Raw genomic sequence first — 26,191 nt, forward strand, 5'->3', positions numbered from 1 at the left:
ACAACAGTAAAGGACAGATGGAGACAAAATAAATTTTTTACAGCAATGCATTCCATATCCAAAGTGCCGTCGGTTTCATTTTCTTCACAGTTAACACAGTCTTTCACGTAGATAATCAGACGTCCACCTCTGCCGGCTTTTCAGTCTTTCCTGAAGACGTTATATCCTTTCAGCATATATGCAGAGCTGGGTGATGAGTCTGTCACCTATGTTTCAGATAAACAAAGGAAATAAAGGTTTGAGTCAATAAGTAATTTTTCAAGTTGTTCAGTTTTTGATGTGATGCTTCTGATGTTTAAATGTCCTCTGAGTATCCTTTAGACTTTGCATGCAGGTCCAACAAAACTTTTGCATGGTTCATTGTTTGAAGTAGCTGAAAGCTGCGTTGTTTGAGCGCAGTGGGATTGTGTGGACGCGCGGCGGGGATAATTGGAGGTGTTTGTGTCGAAGTTACTAAAATAACATCCATCATATGACGGTAAGAAGTTTAATTGTCACTATATTGCTTGGATGGAACGTTACCTTGTCTTTTGAGGATGTTGGAGGAAAGAGAGTCACACGCGGACTCAGAACTGCTGATCCGGTCCAGGATTTTGATGTACATCACCTGTGAGCAGGATTGTGACTGCTAAATGTACGAGTATTCTCCAAAGCTGTGAAGATGATTGTGCTCCCTTTGTGGTTGTTTGTGTTTCGAGAGAAGTCGCTTTTCCAGCATCCAGCAGCTGGGAGAAGCAGATGAACTGGTTCCGTGAGTTAAAGGTAACAAGGTGTTCATGGTGTCGTTGCTGCTGTGGATTAAATGCCGAGCAGCAGCGAAGTTTATGAACTTTAAAACAGAAGTTAGCAGCTCTTGTACCTGCAACACCTGCCAGGCATCTGCCGCCATCTTGCTCTTGCTTCCCAAAAGGTCTAGTGTTTGCGTCCCTGTGTCAACGGCATGAAACCAAAAGTGTCGGCGCACGATGAACACACTGATAGACTCGGCTGCATGGCAGTTATTTCAGGAAAAAATCCTTCCTTATGTGTAAAGCAGTCATTGAATCAAGCCTCCAATTCACACACACTGGCACTAAGAGCCAAGCACAGTTAAGCCTGATTTATGCTTCTGTGTTGCGTCGACGGCGTAGCTACGCGTAGCCCTCTGCGTTGACTCAGACCCCTACGCCGTAGCCTGATGCGCACCTCCAAAAAATCCTAACTAACTGTCGTGGTGACGCACACCACAAGGGCTGTGATTGGTCCACTCAAAACATCATTTTTTTCATCCAGGTTCCTCTGTGGGTGAACCAGTAAACTCACCCGTTTTCAGCCTCGACTCGTTTAGTGGTCATACAGACCACCTCCGAAAATGTCTTCCCTGTCGCCTGCGCTTCAACATTTGCAACAAAAGAATTTGTTCGTCGATATCGATGAGCTCCAACTCCAAACACACCAGCTCCACCTCGGTCACCATGATGGGAAGATAAACATGATAAACAAGGATTCGGATGTGAAACCACACACACACACACCACCACACCCTGTGAATTTACAGAGTGACGCGGTCCCTCGACGCAGAACTTCGAATGGTCAATGACGGCATTGCAATACGCCATAGACACAACGCAGAAGCATAAATCAGGCTTTAGTTGGGTCGCTGATAAATTCAACTCACCAAAGAGGGTCACTGAGCTCTGAGTTTTAGATGAAACAAGTTTGTCTTTGTGAAAGGTGAAAGTCACAAAAATGAAATGATACGTGATTAAAAAAAAAAAAATTATGTGAATAGAAATATGAAGTGATAAAAATGCATTTGAATAATTAAAAAATGCCAGTTAAGAATTGGATGAAAATTGTAAAACATTTTATCATTTTTATTGTTTTCTTTCATCATCATTTATATCACACATTTTAACCTCAAGGGTAAAAGGAACAAAAAGAGAAATTGACAGAATGATTTATTTTACTTTCATTTACTCACTGGGTCATGTAGGAGAGAGTAACTTACGTTTACTCTCAATAAAAAGGAGAGCAGAAGCAGAGTTTTGTTGACAGTAGTGGGACTGATCTCTGAGAGGAAGAGACTGACAAACAGGGACGACGTCTGCAAGCTGGATGTGTGGTGCAGGGACAACAACCCAACACTGCACATAAAACTAAAGGAAATTATAAAAGACTTGAGAAGACAACTGCAGGACTTTTTGCCATGTCACACTGAAGGAGCAGAGGTGGAAAGAGTCAGAACAGAACAGCTTTCATGGACAATTAACACACCTGCTGGTTAAAGAGGTTCTACTTCCTCAGGACTCCAGAGAAAAGCAACCTGTCTGCAAAGCTGCTCATCTCTTTCTACCACAGTGTACTATCATACTGTATTACAGCAGGATACAGCTACATAGCAGCAGACAGGAAGGCCCTCCAGAGAGTCATCAACACTGCTCAAAAAAATAATTAGACTCCCCTGGCCCTCTCTGGAGAATGTCTTCAAAACACACTGTCTCTGCAGAGCCAGCTTCATTCTTACAGATGTCAACCACCTACTCTCTCCTCTGCCTTCTGGATGATGTCTCAGGACCCTAAAACCTCACACATCAAGGTTAAGAAACAGTTTCTATTGAACTAAACTCTACAGGAGCAGTGCCAAGAATACAATCATCAATCTACCCAGAACACTGATCAACACAGGGCTCACATCTGGCACTGTGAGCATGTAGGTGCATCATATTTATGCATTTTTTTATTTCTATTGTACACCATCTATTTAAGGTACAATAGTGCTATTTTAAAGGTGTTCTTGTTATCTTGTGCAGTGTAGCTGGTGCAATATGACTCAATACCCATGCATAATTTTCCTCATCTTATTTAACAATGTTTTTGAAGATTATGAAATATCTCAGCAACATTTTCAAACAAAGCAGCAGAAATGATTTTCCTCCTATTAAGCTGTCAAGTACTTGATGAAAGAAGCAGGAATATCTTCTGGATGTCTTCTTCTGTTGCAGCTCTCCATCCAGATTCTCCAGACACCAGCAGTGCTGATGGCTGTCTCGTGTTTGTAACCAGTAAGTGCCCCATACATCGCCATCTCAAAAGTCCGAACTGTCCCTTTAACAGCTGTCCGTGTTATTCAGGCTCATTCTCCACCGTTTCTGCAGACAGCCTTACTGCGCTGCTCTGAGCTGGACTTTCATGCTGTAGGGTTGGGGAGTCTGAGTGACTCCATAGACCGGAGTGTAGTCTGGCTCTCCTGCGTCCTCAGGCCAGCTGAACTTAAACTTCCTCAGCAGCGTCACCATGATGAGGAAAAGCTCCATACGAGCCAGACTCTCCCCCAGACACATACGAGGACCTGAGGCATTAAAAATGACCACCAACCCATGCTTAACAATTTGATTAAACCTCTGTATGCCAGTGAAACTCTGTCTCAACATCCTAAACTTAAGCTTGTTTTTCATGCTGATTTACCTGCAGAGAAAGGCATGAAGGCCTCTGGTTTAACAAACTCTCCCTTGTCATTGAGGAAGTTTTCAGGGTTGAAGTCGTGAGGGTGTTTCCATTGTCCCTCCTCATTCAGCACTGAACCCATTTTAGGGATGATCAGCGTTCCCTGAGAAGAAAAAAAGAGTGTAAATAGGAAAAGTACTTGACCAAAGTTCAGATGAAACAAATCAGCTGAAAATGTTCAAATTAAGTTGCTTTTTACCCTGGGAATTGAATATCCCATGACCTCTGTGTCTTTTGTTGTACAGTGGAAGACGCTTAGTGGGATGGTGTGGGCTACTCTCTGCACCTCATGGATCACAGCCTGGATAAAAGGAAAGCATGCCTTAAAACATGTACTAAAGTGGGGTACACACATAAAGATAACCAGGCTATTTTTGTCCCGATTTTCCCCCTTCCCGACCAAGGACGACAAACGCCCGATTATCTCACGTCTTATAAGATTATCCTTTAAGATTATGCTGTGGTCTGAGGTGTGTTAAGAGTGAATTTGTCCCGAGAATCGTTAAACTTGTTCAATATTTACGACCAAAAATCTTCATGTGTGTGGGGCAAGCCGACGACTCCTGAGTCATGACTCTGTGAATTGTGACATGGAACGGAATGAAGCCAATCAAGAAGCGAGCTGACTGACAACAACCATAGACATTACATACGTCTATGCGTATAAAATGTCTATGACAACAACTCACCCCTAGCTCGCCCAGTAGACTGTAAAGTCCGTGTTTGCGCTATCTCCAGGATTTTCTCCACAGTCTTCTCTTTTTTTTTTTAATTCGTGATTTTTCCGTTCCCAAGAACACCATCGTTCCCTCTTCTTGTATGTCCTCTTCCATGTTGCATGCTGTGTTTTCTGGTTGTTGCTATGTTTCTTCTTCGTCATTTTTGTTAGATCGCGTGAAATTTTTGGCTTGGAGGATGAGATTCTAGATCGGTGGTGGGACAGAATCATGATGTGTGTGGTGTGCTGTGTTGAGATTATCGGAGCACACCACACACAATACGATTAAAACTGTTCAATGCCTGATTTTTTATCTTCATGTGTGGGGTCTCTAACAGATAAAAAATCTCTTAAGATTTAGAAAATCCTTATGTGTTTACCCCGCTTTTCTTTACCTGCTTACAGAAAAGACAACATGAAGAAACATGCAAGATTGTAAAAGCACCAGTCACAGTATTGTAGCCTGCCATGTGCTGAAAACCAAGTGATAAAGCCTGTAATAAATGTTGTGCAATGACAGGAAGTGAAACGACTGTTTACCTGCATGAATGGCATGTTGTGTCTGTCATCAAAACTGACCCGATCCTTTCCTTCCAACACAGAGTCTATCTCCTGCTGACAGCGCTCTGAGAGATACACAATAGAGAGTGGAATATGATTCTTAGCACCACAAGCTGTAATTCAGCAGTATATTCACTTTAACTCTCAAAGATGATAACATGGTTGATAGTTTGATGAAGATAAAATGATTCTTGGAGTAGTGTGCTGAAAAATATACCCTGGTGTTGAGTATAACCGCTTCTAAATAAAGAGTATATTATCTCGAAGATACACAAGAGAGTGAAAAATGATGCTTGATTTCACAATCTGTATTTTAAATAAATATTTTTGAAAGTGGAATCAAAGACAACAATGTGATGGACAGTGTGATTTAATAGTATGTGAAAGAGAAATATGTACTCAAAAGTGGCATATTGACCATATTTACGGTTGTTTTTGATGATATATATCTTTTACCATGATAAAAATTATCTTTTAGAAAAAAAAAAGAAAAAGCAATAACATCAAGATGATGCTGCAGGAGGGAATCTACTAGTTAACAGCAGCTGTAGCTACATGGATAAATCAAGTACACATAAATGAACAGTTGGTTCAATGTGACATTTCAGTTTTTTGCCTTTTCCCCTGATTTCTGTTGAATTGAAGTCCCACTGAATGAAGAATGTGGAAGTTTTATTGATGATTAGTATCAACAGGCTGTTCGAGACCAATATGAAAAAAATACATTTTTATTGTGGACCCTAGGGTCCAGAGACATGATCATATTAAGTTTGCTGCCCAAGAACAGTCTTTCCATGTACTTTTTAATCTCATTTTATTAGAGCTATTTTCTTATTATTCCTTTAAATTTTGTAACAACCCTTCATTATGCAATGTAGATGTTCATGTTTATGTTGAGGTTACTGTTGCTTTAAGACCTCATGAATGTAGCACACTGATTGGATGCTGATGGGGGAAGCTGGGAGCCCCTGTGTTGTTGTTAGAGGATGGAGAGAGAGTTGGCATGGGTTACGGCTGGAACAGTAGCCCTGTTAAGTACATTCTGTATTCTGAGTTACAAGAAAATAAAGCCGTCCTGCAAAGAGATAAACTGTCTGGTACTTCCACAAGTAGTGCAGAAGTTACAATATTTATCTACTTGTAACTGAGTACAGTGTGTGAAGTACAGGTTCTTTACTGAGGTGTTAAATTTCTAGGTTCTCTAGATCTGTGTCTGTATGACATAATGGATTCTTGGTAGGAATTGTAAATACCCTTTCCCCTTCTTGTTAAGTCTGATTTGAAGTAGGAGGTTCAGTATTTAGTGGAAGGTCTCACGGCTAAATCTGGAGTTTTATCCACGTTTGCAGACATATTTTGACTGCTTTCTTGGTTTGTGTGGGGTTTTCTGCACCTAAAGGCTTTTATCAATGCATATTGTTAACAAGTCCTCCAACATAATGGACTTTTAATTGACAAACAATAAAGTGCATTTAAATGGACAGGCTCACCTTGTATGTGTGGGTGCGCTGAAAGGTAGAGGAAACCAGTAAGAAGAGTGTTGGAGGTTGTGTCAGTCCCAGCAAAGTAAAGATCCAAAGCATACATGATCAACCGGTCCTCTGAAAACGACGAACCATCCTCAACCCTCTAAAGAGAAGAGAATTCTTGAGTGAGAGTGGACATTTGATCAAAAATGAAATAAAATCCCTCAAAGTGTTCTGGAGATTTCAAATTCACAAGAATAGCCTGAACATGCATACCCAGGACAGCCTGGAAACACAATGTCTCCTCCCCTGATTAACATCAGCACAGAGGCATAAAAATAGCAGATACTCAAACCCACTAACACAACAAACCTCATCTAGTTCATCCAGGTAGCAGTCAACAAAGTCTTGTGGATCTCCAGGGACTCTGGTTTTCTTGTGCTCCACCAACAAAACTTTGACAAGATTCTCACAAGACTGAAAAAAATCACAGTTTATTTTTCTATAAGTTTTTCCCTCAGTTTCATATTCAAACCTCAATTTAATATTAATCATATTAGGGTTTTTCTTAAATCTGAGAGCTATTAAACTACTATCATACCGCCATGTTCTTTAATGCCTTGTTGAAGGGCAGCGGTAGTCCACGAATCATAGGAATAGAGTTATACAGCTGGAAAAAAACAAGATAGATTAGCTGATTTTTTCCAAACATATATATTCCACTTTTTTGTTTTAGAAACTCTAATGATTAATTTCAGTGCCCAAAATTTAGCAGAAATCAAATAAGTATCAAAGTAGCTTTAGTTCATTTGAAAAGTCACTCACAAGTTTTTTTTCGGGCTTTAAGTTCAAAGACAGCACTTAACAGCCCTGAAGGAAAATTGAGAAGCATCCTTTACCTGAAATGAGGTTTCTGTCATATTTGGCTAGGGTGGGTGATAAATCGAGTATACATATGTATGTATGTACGTAGTATGTATCGTAGCTTTTGCCACGTGAGATGCATGAAAAGACTATACAGCCACCACAGAATTTAAATTTTGAATTAAAAGTTTATCTCCATCAGCATGCTATTCTTATATATAAATATATATTGCAATATTACTTTTAGGCTACTACAACCAGCTCTCGCCACAGCAGATCCTTTAGATACAGGACATCTTGCAGCATGATGGATGAGTGACTTTATATCATAAATACATTTAAACTCACCATAGCCCACGGGCCATTGAATATCTTGCCACTCTCCGTGAAACACCTAATAATTGTTTTGATGAAATCATCCTGATACTCGAAGCGTGTACCAAACAGAACCTGGCAGATGATGTTGGAAGCTGCATTATGAAACATGACTTGAGGACTGAAAGATTTGCCTGCAAAAGATGAAATGAAGAATAAAGTTTGATACAGTGCTACTTAATAAAAGCAAACTACAATTACCAAGGATTTCCACGACATTAATGTAGTGATTTAATGTTTTTGGTGTTCAGATATCCACCAATCAAAACTGATATACCAGTCTGGTGTGTTAACCTGGTGATTAGTGTTTAGATTTGGTGGATTTTGTTGACCCACAGATGACATACCAACGCTCTCCTCCAATGTTTTTATGATGTACTGCATCTCTCCATGAATTCTATCTTCCATTGAATTCTTCCCCATCCCAAAGTTTCTCAGAGTCATCAGAGCAAAGCGACGATGCTCCTTCCAGCTGGGACCGTAATCTGCCAAAATCACTCCTAAAAACAGGTGTTTAGAGAAGAGCTTTATTAAAACATCACTGTTCAATGGGACCGTTGCTAATCCTTTCTGACTTATTCAGTCACTTTCTAAAAAACCTCACTGTATATTGAAATGTTTTTGAAATCCCATTCTTCAGACATCCGTCCAACCATCCATCCAGAGTCCAAGTTGTGGACTCGAGTCCCCATCTCTGGTACAACAATCTCTTTTGTAGGTCTGCTGAATGTGTGTGCCCAATTTCAAAATCCTGGGTTGAGTCCTGAGGCTTCAGAGGCTGAATTTTTAAATTATTCTAGGGGGCGCCAATGAGCCAACAAGCCACGCCCATCAGCAAAAATATATATCAATCATCTTAGCTTCACAGTGGAATTTTTCTACCAAGTTCCATGGCTGTTTAACCAATATAATCCCGTGGTAAAACTACTTCCTGTTTCATGGTGACCAAAAAATTAAGCATGGCCGCTGCATTGGATGGCTTTCATAGGGGTGCATGGTGAAAGTATTGAGACGTTTTTGACTAAATATGAGCGTGCTTTGAAGATCCGTATAGAAATCAAAGGTAGTACCAGAAGCAGTAACTTTCTATCACCAGTATGTGGCGCTGTCACAGATCAGATGTTTTCAGGATGGGACTATGGTCAAGCACATTAAATCTAATCAAGATAGGAACATTTGTGCAACCACAAGATGAAACACCTTAAAAGGGTAGACACTGTGAATGACTGATGATTTAATTAAAAAGAACAGCTAGTGATAAATACCGCTCTTATCCCTATGACTTATCAGGTCTACTTTACCGTTCCTCTCGGTGGCCTCATTAACTAACATGTCTTGGGGTCGCCCAGCAAAATCAGTGGCTTTGGTCACTATGGCCGCCCTCATGGCCTCCATGCCGTTGATAACAACTGCTGGTTTTGGGCCCAAGAACAGACTATAGACATCTCCATAGGACTTCCTCATCTGCAATATGTATATACAGGTGCAAACAAAGAATATGTAAAAGTTCATTTGTTCCTTTGACTTACTTCAGACAGTCTGAATTCAATATATTCTAGATTCATCTCATACAAAGTAATATTTCAAAACTTTTTTTTTAAATCTTGATGATTACAGTTTACAGCTCTCAAAAATCCATTACCCCACAATATTAGAACACGATGGAAAAGTCTAATTTGCAAAGTTCTCTCTCACTCTGGTTCAGTACACACAACCACAAACATGGGGAAGACTGCTGACTTGACAAATGTCCAGAAGACAATCACTGCCATCCTCCACAACGAAGGTAAGCCACTGCTGAAAGGTAGGGCTGTTCTTAGAGGCTGTATGAGAGCATATTTTTGGGAACTTGACTGGAAAAGTCTAGTAAATAATGTGCAAAAGCAACTAGGGCTGGATATTGCTAAGAACCTCATGATTCAATTCGATTTCAATTCTTTAGGTTGCGATTCAATTCGATATCGATTTGACATCGATTTAAATGCTTTGATGTTGATTCAGTAAGAAGTAGAAATAAACAAATGACCTGTTGACAATTTTTTAAAATTATTTTCATGTCCTTGTGAACATATGTGTTAGGTCACCTCAAATTTTTAGCGATAAAACATCTGAAAATAAAACTTTGCACAGTAATAACTTATTTGTGCATAAGGAGTACAAAAGTAAAAAACATGCCAGTTCTGTATAAACACTGAAAAAGTAAAGTGCATGTAAACTTTAAAAACATTTCTTTCCTCTTGGAAAATGTGAATAACCTCACATAACATGGTTATGGTTGGTTGTTGTCGTTTGGTGGAGTGTGGCCTCCATCCATACAACGTGAATCACACGCACAGTGACCCCCACTGGCCAGGAGATGAATCGATTCAGAAGATTTGCTGAATCAATATTGAATTGACGGGGGAAATATTGCAATACATCGATTAATCAATATTTTTACCCACCCCTACAAGCAACAGGGATTAACTCAGCCTTCAGAGGATTGTCAAGCCAAACAAGAACTTGAGAGCTGACTGAGGCTGGAATCAGTAGATCAAGAACCTCCACACAGACAGGTCCAGGAAATGGACCACTCCTGAACAACAGAAACCATCTCACCTGGGCTGAGAAGATAAAAGAACTAGACCTTTGGTCAGTGGTGTAAAGTCCTGTTTTCAGATTAAGCTAAATTTTGAATTTAATTTGGCACCAAGTGCATGTTGCATAAACGTTCCCAATGCTCTGCTGATTCCATAGATGAAGAGTTCTAAACCCTAGTCATCACTATAGATATTGCTCACTTTTAATGCATAAGGGTGTAATAAATAGTATAAAACACAGTTTCAGACACTGGGCATGAAGCATAAGAAATACTGACATTTCACTCACTCTCTCAAAGTCTTTCGGGGGTTCTGCAGGGTTATGTGCAAAAGGGTTCCCACAATGGGTAAGGCAGGGGGTCCTGGTGGAAAGTTCTTTGGTCTCCGAGACTTCAGCTGGAGGATGATGAAGATCACACAGATCCAAGACAATTGAAGCAAAAATGGTGGAAAGGATTAGACTGAGCGGTAGAGGCAAACACAGTGGCTTGATTTAAGCACAGATCAGTGACTTGCAGAAGTACAGCTTTAAGCCCTGCCTCCTCCGATGGTGTACTTTAACTCCCTGGATTTGAGGTAAAGGGGAATAATTAAACAATAAGAAGTCAAAGCAGAGTTTCCACTAGACTTTCTTTGTCCCTGGTCCTCAAGAATTCAGGCCATTTAGAACAACTAACGGACATTTGCTTTAAGATAATTTGCTGCATTAACAGCAGCAACACGCATAAATCTGAAATTCTGTTATCTATTGATACATACAAGTCTGCGCTTAACAAGACTGAGGACACATTTTTATCTCCAAACCTGACCCAAAACTGAAACAGTAGAAACCAAGCCAACAGTAAACCAGAGTAATTATTACCCTGTTTTTACAGACTGGTAGACACACACGATTAGACCGTGGAAATGACTGCACAAAGACTTTCTCTTATTTTTTTTTTGTGTAAGTGGTCTAAAGTATCAAAAAGAAAGCTGCAAGCTTTTCCGTACACACGCAGTCAGTCACACAAAATGCACCTGCGTTAAACTCATAAACAACAACAACAGTTAGCTTCACATTAGCACCGTTAGGCTGTTAGCACATTGGCTGCTACCATAACTTGAAAGCTTACAACAGTGAAATACCATCCTCCACCAACAACAACGAAGCACCCAACCACAACTCACCAGAGCTCTGTTAACTGGACACCGGGTTAAAGTCTACATTTCAAAGGAAAAGTGATGCTTACCGTCAGTTGTCTAACATCAGTCCTCTTGATGATATAACTGTAACCTTTGCCAAAGCTGTAAATCCAACCATCCTGGTTTATTTGGACTAGTCCCAAAAAGACAACAGCTCCACAGCAAATAGTTCAGTCCAGTCCTCCTCTCATTAATGGTTTATCTGAGATTGCTTCTGCTAGTTAGTCAGGACACTGCACGCATTAACAACCAATTACGGGGAAGAGAGATGGAGCCTTCACTATCAGCTCTTGCCGTTCTGCACGATGTGATCCTGTGTTGACTACAATCCAACTTTATCTGAGGATTGGTCATTGGTAGATTTAGCCGCTACAGCTACAGTCCACTACAACTCTGCTCAGCGTAGGCCTTTCTCTCTCTGCTGCTGCATCGGTGTTTAAGCCGCTCAGCTATACAGTTTTCTTTGTTTCAGCCTCTTCATTACTTGCAGCAATGACTAACTCAAAATCTTTCCATACTGCTGATGATATTAAGCCTTTGGTTAACCAGGAAAACCTCACTAAGATTAAAACTCTGCTTTCCGAGAATGTTCTGGTCAAACTTCCCCTGCATAGTTCCCAGCAGTGCTGAGCATGCTCAGAGATAGGCTTGGTTTGATGCCATTTGCATCATCTTGCATACATAAGCAACTTAATTAGCCATGTACTTGCTGTCTGTGGAGATAAACAACCCCAGCACTGCAGGACAGTAGGTGTAGTGAGATTAGGCTACTTTTAGTTTATAGTTAAAGATTCTTGCAACATATCTTCTAGGTTACACAAAATATTATATGCAAGTATTCAATATTTACTTTTAGCATGTTTTCTGCCGGACATTTTGACCAGTTATATTTTTATCTGCTGGACATTTGCTCTTAAAACCAGCCAATGACTGGCAAATGCCGGCTAATGGAAACTCAGGTGTATGTCAAAAACATTTCTAAGTGCAACAGTTTCTGGGAGAAATGGTGTATTTTCTGGAAAAATTCCAGGGGTGCCAATACTTTCGTCCATGACTGTAAATGAAAAAGACACTTTTTATTACAGGCTTCTCAAGGACCCCCTCCCCTGTGGGCCCTGGTAATCAGTTGTTGCTTACTTGCCTGTTTTGAATAGAGGAGTATTTTCAGTAAAACCTGTCCTGATTAGCTGTATCAACCAATAAGTAAACTACTGTTGTCAGTAGTGGACATAAGCAATGGTTGCTCTGTGAATGCTCATTGGCCCATCGGCAAAAAAAGTAACCTGCGCTGATGTTGTGCTGCAACAAGGCAGACATGCTCTTCTTTGAGGAGAAAAACATGCATCTAACCAAGAAGTAGACTTTGAGGTAGGGCTCAGCTATCTGCATGTAACTAAGAAGTTTGGGCTTGGTGTTATTCAAGCATTTTACTGAGCATTGGCCTACTAGATAGGGCTGTGCAAAGTATCTTCTTTTTATAATAGCACTGTGTTTATAGACAAAATATAGGCTTAAACATGATCATTTATATGTATGTACAAGTCAGTTTTGAAAAGTAAGTAGTGATTGTTTTCAGGCTAAAGAGGCTATGCTGCAGGTATTAATAAAAGTTTATTTTCTGATGAAATCAGTTTGAATAAAAAGTTGTATTGTGAATTTCTATGGTGGAATTTGCCTCCTGTAAACTAACAAAGACCAAATTGGCCAAATTGTTATATTGAACATCAGCATCTGCCAGATGATAAAGTTCATGCCAAAGCTCATCTAAAAGCTTTGACCTCTTATTGTTTGATTATTCCCCTTTAACCCCAATCCACAGAGTCAAAGTACACCATCAGAGGAGGCAGGGCTTACATCTGTGCTGTTCTATTAAATCAAGTGGCTGTGTTTGCCTCTTTGGTTCAGTCTAATCCTTTCCAACATGTTTGCTTCAATTATTTTACTATGGATCTGCGTGGTCTTCATCATCCTTCAACTGAAGTCTCGGAGACCCAAGAACTTTCCACCAGGACCCCCTGCCTTACCCATAGTAGGAAACCTTTTGCACATGAGCCTAGAAAACCCCCTGAAGGACTTTGAGAGGGTGAGTCAAAATTTTATTTTCCTGATGCTACATGTCCAGTGTTTGAAACTGTTATTGTGTAATTAATCTTTTTAAACCATCAATAGTGCTTTTACGGCATTACAAATGTTAAAATAGCTTCACTTGTGTCCATCGAGTCAACTTTCACTGTAAGGGTAGTAAGATAAAAGTCACATAAGTCTTGACAATGTGTAGAGTACATTTAAGGACAAGTATAACTTAAAGCACTGCAAACATGGTTTGAATGTGACGTTAAAACTGCCTCTGAGTTTGTCCGTGCTATCTGTTTGTATTGACAGTATAAAAGCTTAGATGGTAAGCAGTTTCCTGCAGCTCAACACTGAGGTCCTAACACACTAAGCAAAGTATTTCTAGATGTCTTGATTCTCTATTTTTTTCTGCATTGTGAAATCTTAGCATCTGTATGGGCCAGGCTCTGCCAGGAACCTGTGAAAGGTCAGGCTCAGGGCCAGGAACAGCATGTTAGAGGTTTGGTATATATATATATATATATATATATATATATATATATATATATATATATATATATATATATAAAGTATATGTATTAAGGATGCATGATATTGGATTTTTGCTGATATCTGATGTGCTGATATTTTAAAAATCATTTTGGCCGATGCAGATACCGATATTTGATTATATTTTTTCCACTGTAAAAAAACACCAATTCCATCCTGGTCTTGGGTAGAATGAGTTTGAGTACCACTGCTCTGGGTTCTTTAACTTCTAGCTTTGTGTCCCTGACACTGCAGATGTTAAGAAAGATCTGATGCTGAGTTGTTTACACTACACTGTCACATTCTTGTCCTTTTGTGAAACAAATCCAAAGTGGTGTTATTGTCTCCATCTAAAGATTTTCTCATTTGAGCCACTCTGCTAAGGTGTCAGTTACCTAAATAATCTAGCATCTAGCACATTAAAAGGGGCGCTTGGTTTGTTTTCTCTGTGCTCCTGTTTTACACATAGTTGTAGGATTTACAGTAACACAAGTTACGTGATTATTACTGTAAAATAAATGTAATGTGATAATTAGGCTAGCAGGAGTAACATGTTACACTATTGCATTACAGGCAAATGTAATGTCAGTACAATACTGTGTTACCTTATACTGCACTGCACCAAACACTGCTCATATGAGAATAAAATCTAAAGAGGCTGGTAATTAGAGGCTGTTGCTCTAAAGCGCTACAACTAAGAACTGTTGAAACTGTGGACATTTTCAAACTTCTTTAAGAGCCATCTGTTTAGACCCGCGTTTTTTATGTAATTGCTTCTTCACACTGCATCATTGTGAAACACTGTGATGTGTTTTCTTGAAGGGTTCTGTATGCACACTCTGACTCACTTATTCAGTAACAGATTGTCTGTATAGAGTTGACTGCCTGTGATCTTGAATTGTAGCCAGCCAGTGGTCATTTACTCTGGGCGTTTTCTAGCATGCTCCAAATATAATGGCTAACTCCATTTACTGATGGTAACATTTGTTAGATGCCAGTCTGAAGTGCAGGTCAGAGGGCTCTTCCCTGTTGTGCTCAGCTTCCCTTTATGGCAGTAAACATTTACTTCAGAAACAGATATAAAACACGTTCGGAGAAAAGCAGACAATTTTCTGATTAATATGTGCGAAAATATCAGTAAAAAACAAAACCAAGCTTCATATGCTTCATGTGCCCCCTTATATGGGGCTATTGCTTTTAAATTAAGATTAACACCAAACAACAGGTTTCCAGAAAGGTTTGTTGAGATAATGCAGTGAGAGTAGTTGTACTTTAAACCCTAAACTTAAGTCCTTAGACACACTTTAAAGTTAAAGTAATGAGGATTAAAAAATACAAAAACTTCTGGTGAGTTAGCCCTGTTGGTTCTGCCTCGAAAACCACAATCTTAATGCTTCATGTTGTAAGACTGAACATTATGGTGCTTTTAACAAATTCTGATAAAAATATTTCAAAAAGTAACTCCAAATGCTAAAAATAAACAGTATTTTCAGTAATAAGTATTTGTATGTCAGCTTTTCCAGTAGCTAGTATTTAAATACTTAGAAATTTATATGTCTGTTTTTTTTTATATTTAGTGGTTTATATATCAGTTTTTCTAACATTTAGTATGTTATTGATCAGTATTTCTAATATTTAGTACTTTATATGACAGAATTTTCAGTTTTTAATATTTATATATCAGCTGTTCCAGAATTTAGTATGTTATGCTGTATTTTCAGTATTTAGCATTTATATGTCAGTATTTTCAATATTTAGTATTTAATATGTCAGTATTTTCATAATGGTTCTTATGCATTTTTAATATTCATCATTTTACAGTTCAGTATTTCTAATAGTTTGTATTTTATATGTGAGGATTTTCTATATTTAGATTTTTTTAAATGTCAGTATTTTGATATTTAGTATAGTCCTTTTCAGTATTTTTAATATATACTATTTTCTATTCCAGTATTTTAATATTTAGAATATATATTTTTATTTTTTTAAATATTTATTACTTTAAATAGCAGTATTTTCAGTATTTAGTATTTAATAAATAAGTATTTTCAATATTTAGTATTCAATATGTCAGGATTTTTATGATTGTTTTTCAGTATTTTACATATTTATTATTTTATATACCATTATTTTTGTCTGTTCTTTATATATCAGTATTTTCTGTATTTATTATTTCTATGTCAGGACTGATGTTAAGTATATTACCTGTGTATTTTCAATATTTATTTTGTCATGATAGTATTTTTAAAATTTAGTGTTTTAAATGTCAGCATTGACTTCATTGAGTTTTTTTACGTGTCAGTATTTCTTATATTTGGTATATTTTTCAGTATTTTAATATTTAGTATTTTCTATTTCAGTATTACTAATATTTATTATTCTATCGGTCAGTATTTTTAATATTCTGAATTTTATTTTTCAATATTTCCACATTTAGTATTTTATATAGCAGTATTTTCAGTATTTAGTTTTTCTATGTCAGCTTTTCCAGTATTTATTATTTTATCTGTGTATTTTCAATATTGTCTGTGTTTTGACCTCCGCCAAGGAGGATTATGTGATTGGGTGGGTTTGGTCGTTTGTTAGTTAGTTTGTTTGTTAGCAACATAACTCAAAAAGTTCAGGATGGATTTCGATGAAATTTTCAGGAAATGTCAGAAATGGCATAAGGAAGAACTGATTAGATTTCGGGACTGAACCGGATCACCGTCTGGATCCAGGAATTTTTTTCAAGGATTCTTTACTAGATAAGAGACAGGGCTAATGGCTGAGGTCTGTGCTCTCCAAGTGCTTTTCTAGTTAATATTCTGTATTTCAGATGTCAGTATTTCTAATATTTATATTTTACAGATATGTGTTTTTAATATTTAGTACTTTATATGCCAGAATTTTCGACATTTAATATTTGTATGTCAGCTGTTCCAATCTAGTATTTGCTGTAGTTTCTTCAGTATTTAGTATTTATATGACAATATTTTCAATATTTAGTATCTCAAACGCAGTAATATTCAGTATTTCATATGTAAGTAGCTATAATGATTTATATTGTGTATGTCAGTATTTTCAGTATTAAGTTTTTTTTAGATGTAAGTATGTTTATTATTATTTTTCAGTATTTTTGATATTTAGTGTTTTTTAACTCATTATCTGCAGTATCTAGCATTTTATTTTAATATTCTTTGTATTTTTTATTTTATATGTCAGATTTTCAGTATAGCCTTCTTACTGTTCACCTTGAGACACCATGAGGCTGAGCAGTGATCAACAGCGTCCCAGAGCCACCCCCTCCATGCTGGCTCTTACTGCCCAGAAGGCCATTATAGAACCATCATTATTTATGACCCCCCCCCACATGTCCATCACAGCTTAAACAGCCTATCATACAGACCTTGACTCTGTACATGCAAGATTCAGTGACAGTGCTGATACTACCCACCCCAGAATGACTCTCATCACCACAAAAAGACAACTGTTCCTGGTGCTGACACGACACGTGAAAAAGAACTGCAAAAAGAACAAGTGAAGACAGAGAAAAGTCATCTCTAAATCTGATGTGTGGATGAGTGCATCTGCTTTAACCATGCTACACACCAAGTCTGTGAGAGATGAATAACCCAGACTAAGCAGCAAATATGTTTTTTAACATTTGATAATTGAACTTTAAAGACAAAAAGGATTGTCACCTACAACACTGACGTCTTATCTTGTTCTCTTCCAGCTGAGGAAGTCTTATGGAGATGTCTACAGTCTGTACTTGGGCCTACAACCAGCTGTTGTTCTCAATAGGATGGAGGCCATGAGGGCGGCCTTAGTGACCAAAGCCACTGATTTTGCTGGACGACCCCAAGACCTGTTAGTTAATAATGCCACTAAGAGGAACGGTAAAGTCGACCTGATGAGGAAGAAAGCATGTAGTCACACCTAGCTTTTCCTTTCTATAAAATCATCAGTCGATCAGAGTTTCTTTTTGTGCTTGGACTGTGAGAATGGGACAGTTTGTTAGTGGAAAGTGGTGCAGTTGATTATTTGAATGATCATTACTCATACACATAAATGAAATCACTGCTTATTTACACAGGTGAAAAAATGGTTAAAATGTTTAAAAGAGAGAAACAGCCACCTATAGTTGATATTTAGGCCACTTTTGCCTCTTTATACTGGTTAGTTCTATTATTAGAAAAGCAAAAGGTAGATTAAATGGATGGCTCATCTTAAAAAAAAATGAATATCTTTCAAAAGTTATTTTTCCAGTAATTCCATTTACACACTCTGCACCTTAAAAGTTAGAAATGACTAAAATGTGGCTAAAACTGAAACATAGTTAAACTAATGATTGATGCCCTTTTCGTACGGGAGAAGTATTACCTAGGGACCTCTGATAATTTGTGAATTACTCCCTAACATCAGTGTTTGATGTGGTGCATTCGCATGGGATTAGCCAAATTTGTAAGGAACTCAAATTTACAGACATTTCAGAAGGAAAACACAAGGGGGATGCATGGCTGCAGCAATGAAAATGCACAATTTATTTTTATTTCCAAAATTCATTTGAAAAAAAGATGCCGTGTCCTGCACATCACGCTCTGCAGATGACGTTTTCTCCATGTGTCCTATGCATACTGTTAACCTCATATTACATATATACCTATCCTGTTTCTCATAACAGTTTTTTTGCTTTTGATGCTGTGAATATTATTCTGCGCTCTGTTCATTTGGATCGTTACACATCCACAACAACCCTGCTTGCAGAGATCAGCTTTTGCAGCCTCACCACTGAATGTTGAGCGACAAATTTCAAATCGTAAATTGTGCTACACATGTAATACTGCGAATAATACTGATATAAGATCAGGCACTAATTAGAGGAGCAGCGGCGTGCACATGCACATTTTTGGACTCGAGAAGGTTTTTTGTCTGTAAAACGTATACAGGGAAAAGCGGAATTTAAAAAACATCTGAATTAGCTGGGAAATGGATTTGAGCTTGCATAGCAGTGGCTCTAAACTTTGGGCTCGGGACCCCCTTGGGAATTGCGAGACACTTAGAGAGGGTAACCAGATGCCTTAAAAAACCTAAGAATATTTTTTAGATACTTATGTTGCCACTTTAAACCAGTTTTACTAAATCTTAACCCTTTTTCACTTTTTAACACCAATTTTGCCAATCTTAGCACATTTTTCCCACCTTTATCTATTTTAAACCCTTTCCATCCCCTTTTTTCTGACTGTTTTTACCACTTCTAAACCAATGTTTGCCACTTTCTGCCTTTTTTTAACTCTGTTGACCCATTTTTGCCTCTGTCAACCCCTTTTTGCACCCTTTTTGCCCATGCTAACCACAGTTAACCCATTTTTGCCCATTTATATCAGTTTTTCATCCCATTCCACCTAATTTCTACCATTTCTTTTGCACTTTAACACCATTTCAGCCTCTTTCTAATTCCCTTTTACCATTTTTTATGCCCATTTTTGCCACTTTAATCCATTTTTGGTTATTTTTTGTCACTTTTATCTAATTTTTGCCACTTTTAATCCATTCATGTTCTTTAAAAATACAATTTCACCACCTTTTCACAATTTTTTGCCATTTTTTTTTCAATTTTAGCTACTTTTAACCCATTTAAATTATGTTTCTAACAAAAGTTTTTTTCATCTAAAGAAGGTTAAAAGAATAAAACAAGATATTTGTGTCCTTGATAATAGTTGTTATTATTCAGGTCAAACATAAAATATGGTTATCACAGCTTAACTTTACAATGGACCATGGTTTTACTGACCTCCATGGGCCCTCAGTTTGGCTGGGTCCCAGAAACCTCCACCTTTATCCCTCCTCATGGACACCTTTGTCTACACATGACTATTCTTGAATGTTCCCGGCTGTTCAAACACCTTCAGGTACATCTGGGGTCCCCAGTCTCTGGCACCTTTATTTTGAGGGTCGGGGGGCTTGAAAGGTTGAGAACCACTGTTGTAAAGGGCTTTTCTGGTTGTCTGATATTGAGCAATTTAATGCAGGTCACACCTACCCATTTACACCCATTGACTCCACATTCATACAGTAATGGCAGACGTTGTTATGAAGAACTGTCCATTAGTATTACTTACAGTTGTCCCATTGTCATGCGCCCATACACATTTACACACCACTGACCCAGCAGTGAGTGCAGCTGGGGTTAAGTGTCTTGGCCCAGTCACATCGACATGTGGCTGTAGTAGCAGGCATTCAAACCCACAACCTTCTGAGCCACAGACACCCCACAATCCAGTTCTTTAGAGTGTGAATGACTGAACAAGCTAGTAAGCAGATAAGCTTTGGAATAGCTTTGATAAAACTGTCACCTTGAATAACCTTTAAACTCTTCTCTAAACACCTGTTTTTAGGAGTGGTTCTAGCAGATTACGGTCCCAGCTGGAAGGAGCATCGTCGCTTTGCTCTGATGACTCTGAGAAACTTTGGCATGGGGAAGAATTCAATGGAAGACAGAATCCATGGAGAGATGCAGTACGTCATAAAAACACTGGAGGAGAGCGTTGGTATGTCATCTGTGGGTCAACAAAATCCACCAAATCTAAACACTAATTACCAGGTTTACACACCAGACTGGTATGTGAGGTATGGTTGGTAGATATCTGAGCACCAAAGACATCAAATCAGTACATTTATGTTTTGGAATTTAAGAAGTACCTGTGGTTATGTTTTTTTTTTTTTTTTTTAACTTTTGTTAACTATTTTAACTGTTTTAAAACAGTAAACAAAAAATTTCTTTTTTCTTCATTTCATCTTTTGCAGGCAAATCCTTCAGTCCTCAAGTCATGTTTCATAATGCAGCTTCCAACATCATCTGCCAGGTTCTGTTTGGTACACGCTTTGAGTATCACGATGATTTCATCAGAACAATTATTAGGTGCTTCAATGAGAATTCAAAGATAGCTAATGGACCGTGGTCTATGGTGAGTTTAGGTGTATTTGTGACATAAAGTCACTCATCTATCATGCTGCAAGATGTCCAGTACCTGATATGCCTTTGTATTTTTACTCTGTTGGATCTGTCGTGCCGAATAGTTTTTTGTGCAAGACAGCAGGATATAGAGTCCTGTGCAGAACTTTTAGGCATGTTTGGGCCTAAAATTGAGGCTGAAGTAAGGCAGATATGTGGTGATTAAGCTGCCTGTGGGCACCATCAGTGGGAAGGAGGATAGACACAACACTTGTCATGCTTTGGATGTCCTTTAGGGTAGTTCAAGGGTTGGAGGTGACAAGTAAGCACAGCCAAGGGTACTGTCAGAGCGGGTAGTAGGGTTGCCACAAGGCTCTTGTTGAGCTGTAGATGTCCCAAGGTCCCAAAAACCAGCAGCCGTCTCTGGGCGTATCACCAGGGGTGAAAAGTCCAAGCAATGCCGTTGAGCTTGACCTTTGCTGCTGAGTGACGTGTGTTGATGTGTGTCAAACTTAATTTTGCCCCCTGCCCTTCCCAGCCCCAGGCTGAGGCACATTGGGCCCTGTGCTGAATCCTTTGTGCCCTACATGCCTAAAACTTTTGGACATGACTGAACATACTTGGATGAAAAAATCAATCAATCAATCATGTTTTCTTTTCCCAGCTGTATGACTCCATTCCTATGATTCGCAGCCTGCCGCTGCCCTTCATGAAGGCCTTTAAGAACATAGAGGTATGATAATCAGTATGATACCAGTGCAATAGCATTCAGGAATTTCTTTAAAGAAAATTATAAATAAAAATACAGGAGCATTGAATTGAGGTTTGAATATCAAACTAATGAAAACACACTTGTACAATAAAAAAATAAATTAGGTTTTGTTTTTCTTTTTTAGACCATTGAGACTCTTTTGAAAGATTTGTTGGAAAAGCACAAGAAGACCAGAGTCCCTGGAGATCCACGAGACTTTGTTGACTGCTACCTGGATGAGCTTGATAAGGTGTGTTGGTGGTAGTGGGGCAAAAGGTGGAGTATCTGCCATTTTTATGCCTTTATGCTGGTGTTAGTTGGGGCAGGGGGCATTGTGTTTTCAAGCTGTCTGGACCATTCTTGTGGTAAAATCTCCAGAACATGTATCTAAAGTCAAAGTCTTTGGTCGCCATTTTAATTCCTTTCTGTGATCAGGATATCTTAAGAACACTTTGCACATACATTTCAGCCTCAATAATGGTTGGATTTGGAGGTTGTAGGTCAAAGGTCAAGGTCCTGGAGACCAGAGGTTAGAATTTTTATTCTGTCAGACCTCCAGAAATAAAATCATGGATCAGTCAAACACACCTCTTTGTAAAAGTCATCTTACTGTCTTGTGCCATGTAAGTCCAGTTGCATCAAAGTACCAAGATCTATGAGAGTAAATGTGCATGTGTTCATTTTTTACTACAATTTCTCACAGCACTTTGATGGCTGTAAGGAAGTTTTGATTGTTGATACAAACACTTTACATCAAAACTGTAAAATGTTTGGATGCTCTAAACGATATTTCGTTGTCTTCCATTACAATGACAATAAATTATTGAATCTTGAATCTTGAAACTTAAAGCAGTCATCCTCCTCTCTTTTAGAGGGTTGAGGATGGTTCTTCATTTTCAGAGGATCGGCTGACTATGCATGCTCTGGATATTTATTTTGCCGGGACTGACACAACCTCCAACACCCTACTTGCTGGTTTCCTTTACCTTTCAACACACCCACACATACAAGGTGAGCCTGCTCATTTAAATGTGTTGTTTATTAGTTTTCCATGAAAGGGCTATTTTGATTGTTAGAAATGTGCACAGATACAGGTCTTTAGGTGCAGAAAACACCACACAAACCACCAAAGCAGTTAAAATATTGCTGCAAGCGTTGATTAAAACTCTCACTCATTATTTTGTGCCTCAGTCATCAGATAAACTTCTAATGTTTGCTGTTAGAAAGGTACAGTATGTTCTGAATACCACTAACAGTATACCGAACCAACAGGTAATACCTCTGATAAATAACAAACTTTTAAGTATGATAATGTTCCAGATTTAGCCGAGAGACCTTCAGCTAAATTTTCAACCTCTACTATAATTCAGACTTAATTCAAAGAGGAAAAGGTGTTTACAATACCAACAGGCCCTCTCATTATTCGGGCACAGATCTAGAGAATCTAAAAGTTTTATATTTCAGTAAGGAACAGGTACACATAGTACTATAATAGAAGTAAATAATATTTCAATAAATAATTGGAAAATAGTTCAGTTAAAATGAGAAAAAGGTCTTCATTGGGGAGGGCTGAACATCATCATACCTCTGGCTCTCATATCCACAGTACAAATATATTTCATTCAGCCAAAAGGACTTACACAGCCTACTGATATTACTAATCATCAGTAAAAAAACATCCACCTTCCTCAGTCAGTCCCACTTGATGTAAACCAACGTCAAGAAAAATAGCAAAAATGATAGCCAGTAAATTAAATGCTTTTACACCAGAGGATTCCTTTCTGGAGCAGCTCTTGATTATTATTATTATTATTATTATTATTATTATTATGTATGTATGTATGTATGTATGTATGTAAGTATGTATGTATGTATGTATTTATTTATTTATTTATTTATTTGCTTTATGGCGGCTAGAGGCACTTAAAAGTAGCCCTCAGGGCTACACTGGCGTGATTTCATCATGCACTACTTTTGTCACATGACAGCATGAAAACAAAGCCACAATTTTGCATTGTAATCACTTAGTGTGGAAAGCATGATTTTTAAGCTTTCTTTCAGTTTTTGTTTGATGTCAATAGACCAAGTAAAACAGAAAATATGATCATTTTAATTTGATATAAAAATTAATGTTACACATAGTGGACCATGCTGTACAGGACTGGCACTGGCATTTTTCATAATTCCAGCATATTGTAATTTATTTTTTAAACTGACAATATATTGTTTTAAATAACAATTTTTAAAAATCAATTTTTGTGGGGTGTTGTGTTCATGGAGGCCCTATATCTAATACAGTAAATTAAAATTGGTAAAAAAAAAAAAAAAAAAAAAAAAAAAAATATATATATATATATATATATATATATATATATATATATACATATATATATATATATATATATATATATATATATAGTTTCATTTATAAAGTTGAGGTAGTGCCAAAAAAGTTTATACCAAACATGAGCATGGTATACTTTTCCTGTGTGGTTTATTTTGTTGAAAGAAAATGATCAAAATGGCAAAATAGCCAGTGGACTTCTAAGGGTTAGGAACAATTGCAAATATAGTCAATACGGCCACAACTTGAGCTATGCTGTTAAATGTTTTTGTCCATCTTGCTTTGGTCTTCATGTTTCCACTTAAACAATGTATGTGGAATACAGATTGTGAAATTAAGCATAATTCTAACTCTCTTCTGTATCTCTGAGATTGCATGGAGAAGATGGTATACTCTTTATTGATTATTCTCTTTATTAGGACATGGGTATTCTCTATGGAGACTAAAAAGTAAGTGGGTATATTCTGTATACCCGTGCATACTCTGCACTACACCACTGCATATAAATAAAGCTTGGCGTTAGTTCATGCAGGACATGGTAGTCATACGCCCAGCCGTGATCAGCTGATGGCCAGCTGATCATGTTGTTCATCATGTTATCAGAGTAAAAGTGAATATACTGCTGAATTACAGCCTGTGACATTAAGAATCATTTTCCACACTTTTGTGTGTCTCTCAGAGCGCTGTCAGCAGGAGATAGACTCTGTGTTGGAAGGAAAGGATCGGGTCAGTTTTGATGACAGACACAACATGCCATTCATGCAGGTAAATGGTCGTTTCACTTCCTGTCATCTCATGACATTTATTACAGCCTTTATCACCTGGTTTTCAGCACAGCGTTGGCGGGTTACTTACAATACTGTGACTGGTGCTTTTACTATCTTGCATGTTTCTCCATGTTCTCTATTCTGTAAGCAGGTCAAGTAAGCACATTTTAAAGCATGCTTTCCTCTTATCCAGGCTGTGATCCATGAAGTCCAGAGGGTGGCCAACATCGTCCCACTGAGCGTCTTCCACTGTACAACAAAAGACACAGAGGTCATGGGATATTCAATTCCTAAGGTAAGAAACAACTGATATAGGACAATTATGTTGATTTTTTTTTAAATTGTATTGATTTAAGTAACAGTAAAGTGCCTTCAAGTGAAGGTTGGAGATTTAACCATTTAGGCAACATGTTATTTAAACCACACGAGCACATTTAGTGAACAAATATGACCTTTACTACAGCAGATTTGTAGAATCTGAATTTTTGCCATGTGCTTGGCCTATACTATCTTCTCAGGGAACGCTGATCATCCCTAACCTGGGCTCAGTGCTGAATGAGGAGGGACAATGGAAACACCCTCATGGATTCCACCCTGAAAACTTCCTCAATGACAAGGGAGAGTTTGTCAAACCAGAGGCCTTCATGCCTTTCTCTGCAGGTAAATCAGGATGAAAAATGCGTTTTATTATGGGCTTGTTATAAGACAACTTCACTGAGATAGGCTAGGTTCATAAACCGTTAAACATGACGTTTTGGTCTTTTTTTAATGCCTCAGGTTCTCGTGTATGTCTGGGGGAGAGTCTGGCCCGTATGGAGCTTTTCCTCATCATGGTGACACTGCTGAGGAAGTTTAAGTTCAGCTGGCCTGAGAACGCTGGAGAGCCAGACTACACTCCGGTCTATGGAATCACTCAGACTCCCCAACCCTACAGCATGAAAGTCCAGCTCAGAGCAACGCAGTAAGGCTGGAGGAATGAGCCTGAATAACAGAGATGGCGTTTAAAGGGACAGTTCAGACTTTCTGTGAGGATGTATGGAGTAATTATCAGTTGTGAGTGAATTACAAACACATGAGACAACCATCAGCACTGCTGCTGTTTGAAGAATCTGGGTGGAGAGCTGAAGAATACGTCCAGAAAATATTAATGCTATTTAACAAATATTTTACTGCTTAATCAGAGGGAAATCATTTCTACTGTGAAAATGTTCAGTTTGAAAATTAATACATCTGAAGCTTCAATAAAATAAAAAATTATTTTACATTTTCTTTTCAGTATGCAAACTGAAATCATACAGTCAAAAAATATTTCAGAGAAAAAGTAATTACAACATTATTTAAAAGTATGAAAGACCTACAACTATGGGGCTCTGTAGTAAGAACCCCAAGATTGGTTCCTGGCCTTAAAAAAAACATGATTTTTAAATATCAGCTCATTTTAGTCAGCCTAATGTATATTAAATCGTATAATGAACTTTCTTGTCGGATTTCTGTGTTGCATTTTGTCATTTTTCTTTTTGTAAGCTATCATTTTAATGTCCCACTCATGAACTGTGTATC

The 26,191-nt window shown here is 38.0% G+C and overlaps 2 protein-coding genes across 2 annotated transcripts; one reads left to right on the forward strand and one right to left on the reverse strand.

The window, feature by feature from the left end:
• Positions 1–2,789: 2,789 nt before the first annotated feature.
• Positions 2,790–10,405, reverse strand: LOC121515260 (cytochrome P450 2F2-like). The gene is made up of 10 exons (XM_041795934.1): positions 10,339–10,405; positions 7,818–7,970; positions 7,444–7,604; positions 6,833–6,901; positions 6,604–6,708; positions 6,256–6,394; positions 4,745–4,830; positions 3,686–3,787; positions 3,448–3,589; positions 2,790–3,331 (listed from the first exon to the last, which is right to left on the reverse strand). Exons 2-10 carry the CDS (start codon positions 7,912–7,914, stop codon positions 3,144–3,146), a joined length of 1,089 nt encoding a protein of 362 aa, XP_041651868.1. The 5' UTR covers positions 7,915–7,970; positions 10,339–10,405; the 3' UTR covers positions 2,790–3,143.
• A 2,732-nt stretch (positions 10,406–13,137) lies between these two features.
• On the forward strand, positions 13,138–26,071 carry LOC121514851 (cytochrome P450 2F2-like). Its single transcript, XM_041795231.1, has 11 exons — positions 13,138–13,314; positions 17,551–17,713; positions 20,213–20,365; positions 20,622–20,782; positions 21,434–21,502; positions 21,666–21,770; positions 22,393–22,531; positions 24,544–24,629; positions 24,825–24,926; positions 25,150–25,291; positions 25,409–26,071. Exons 1-11 carry the CDS (start codon positions 13,153–13,155, stop codon positions 25,594–25,596), a joined length of 1,470 nt encoding a protein of 489 aa, XP_041651165.1. The 5' UTR covers positions 13,138–13,152; the 3' UTR covers positions 25,597–26,071.
• Positions 26,072–26,191: the final 120 nt, after the last annotated feature.

This window comes from Cheilinus undulatus, linkage group 9 (genome assembly GCF_018320785.1).
Source record: "Cheilinus undulatus linkage group 9, ASM1832078v1, whole genome shotgun sequence".
In the NCBI taxonomy this organism is placed as follows: domain Eukaryota; kingdom Metazoa; phylum Chordata; class Actinopteri; order Labriformes; family Labridae; genus Cheilinus; species Cheilinus undulatus.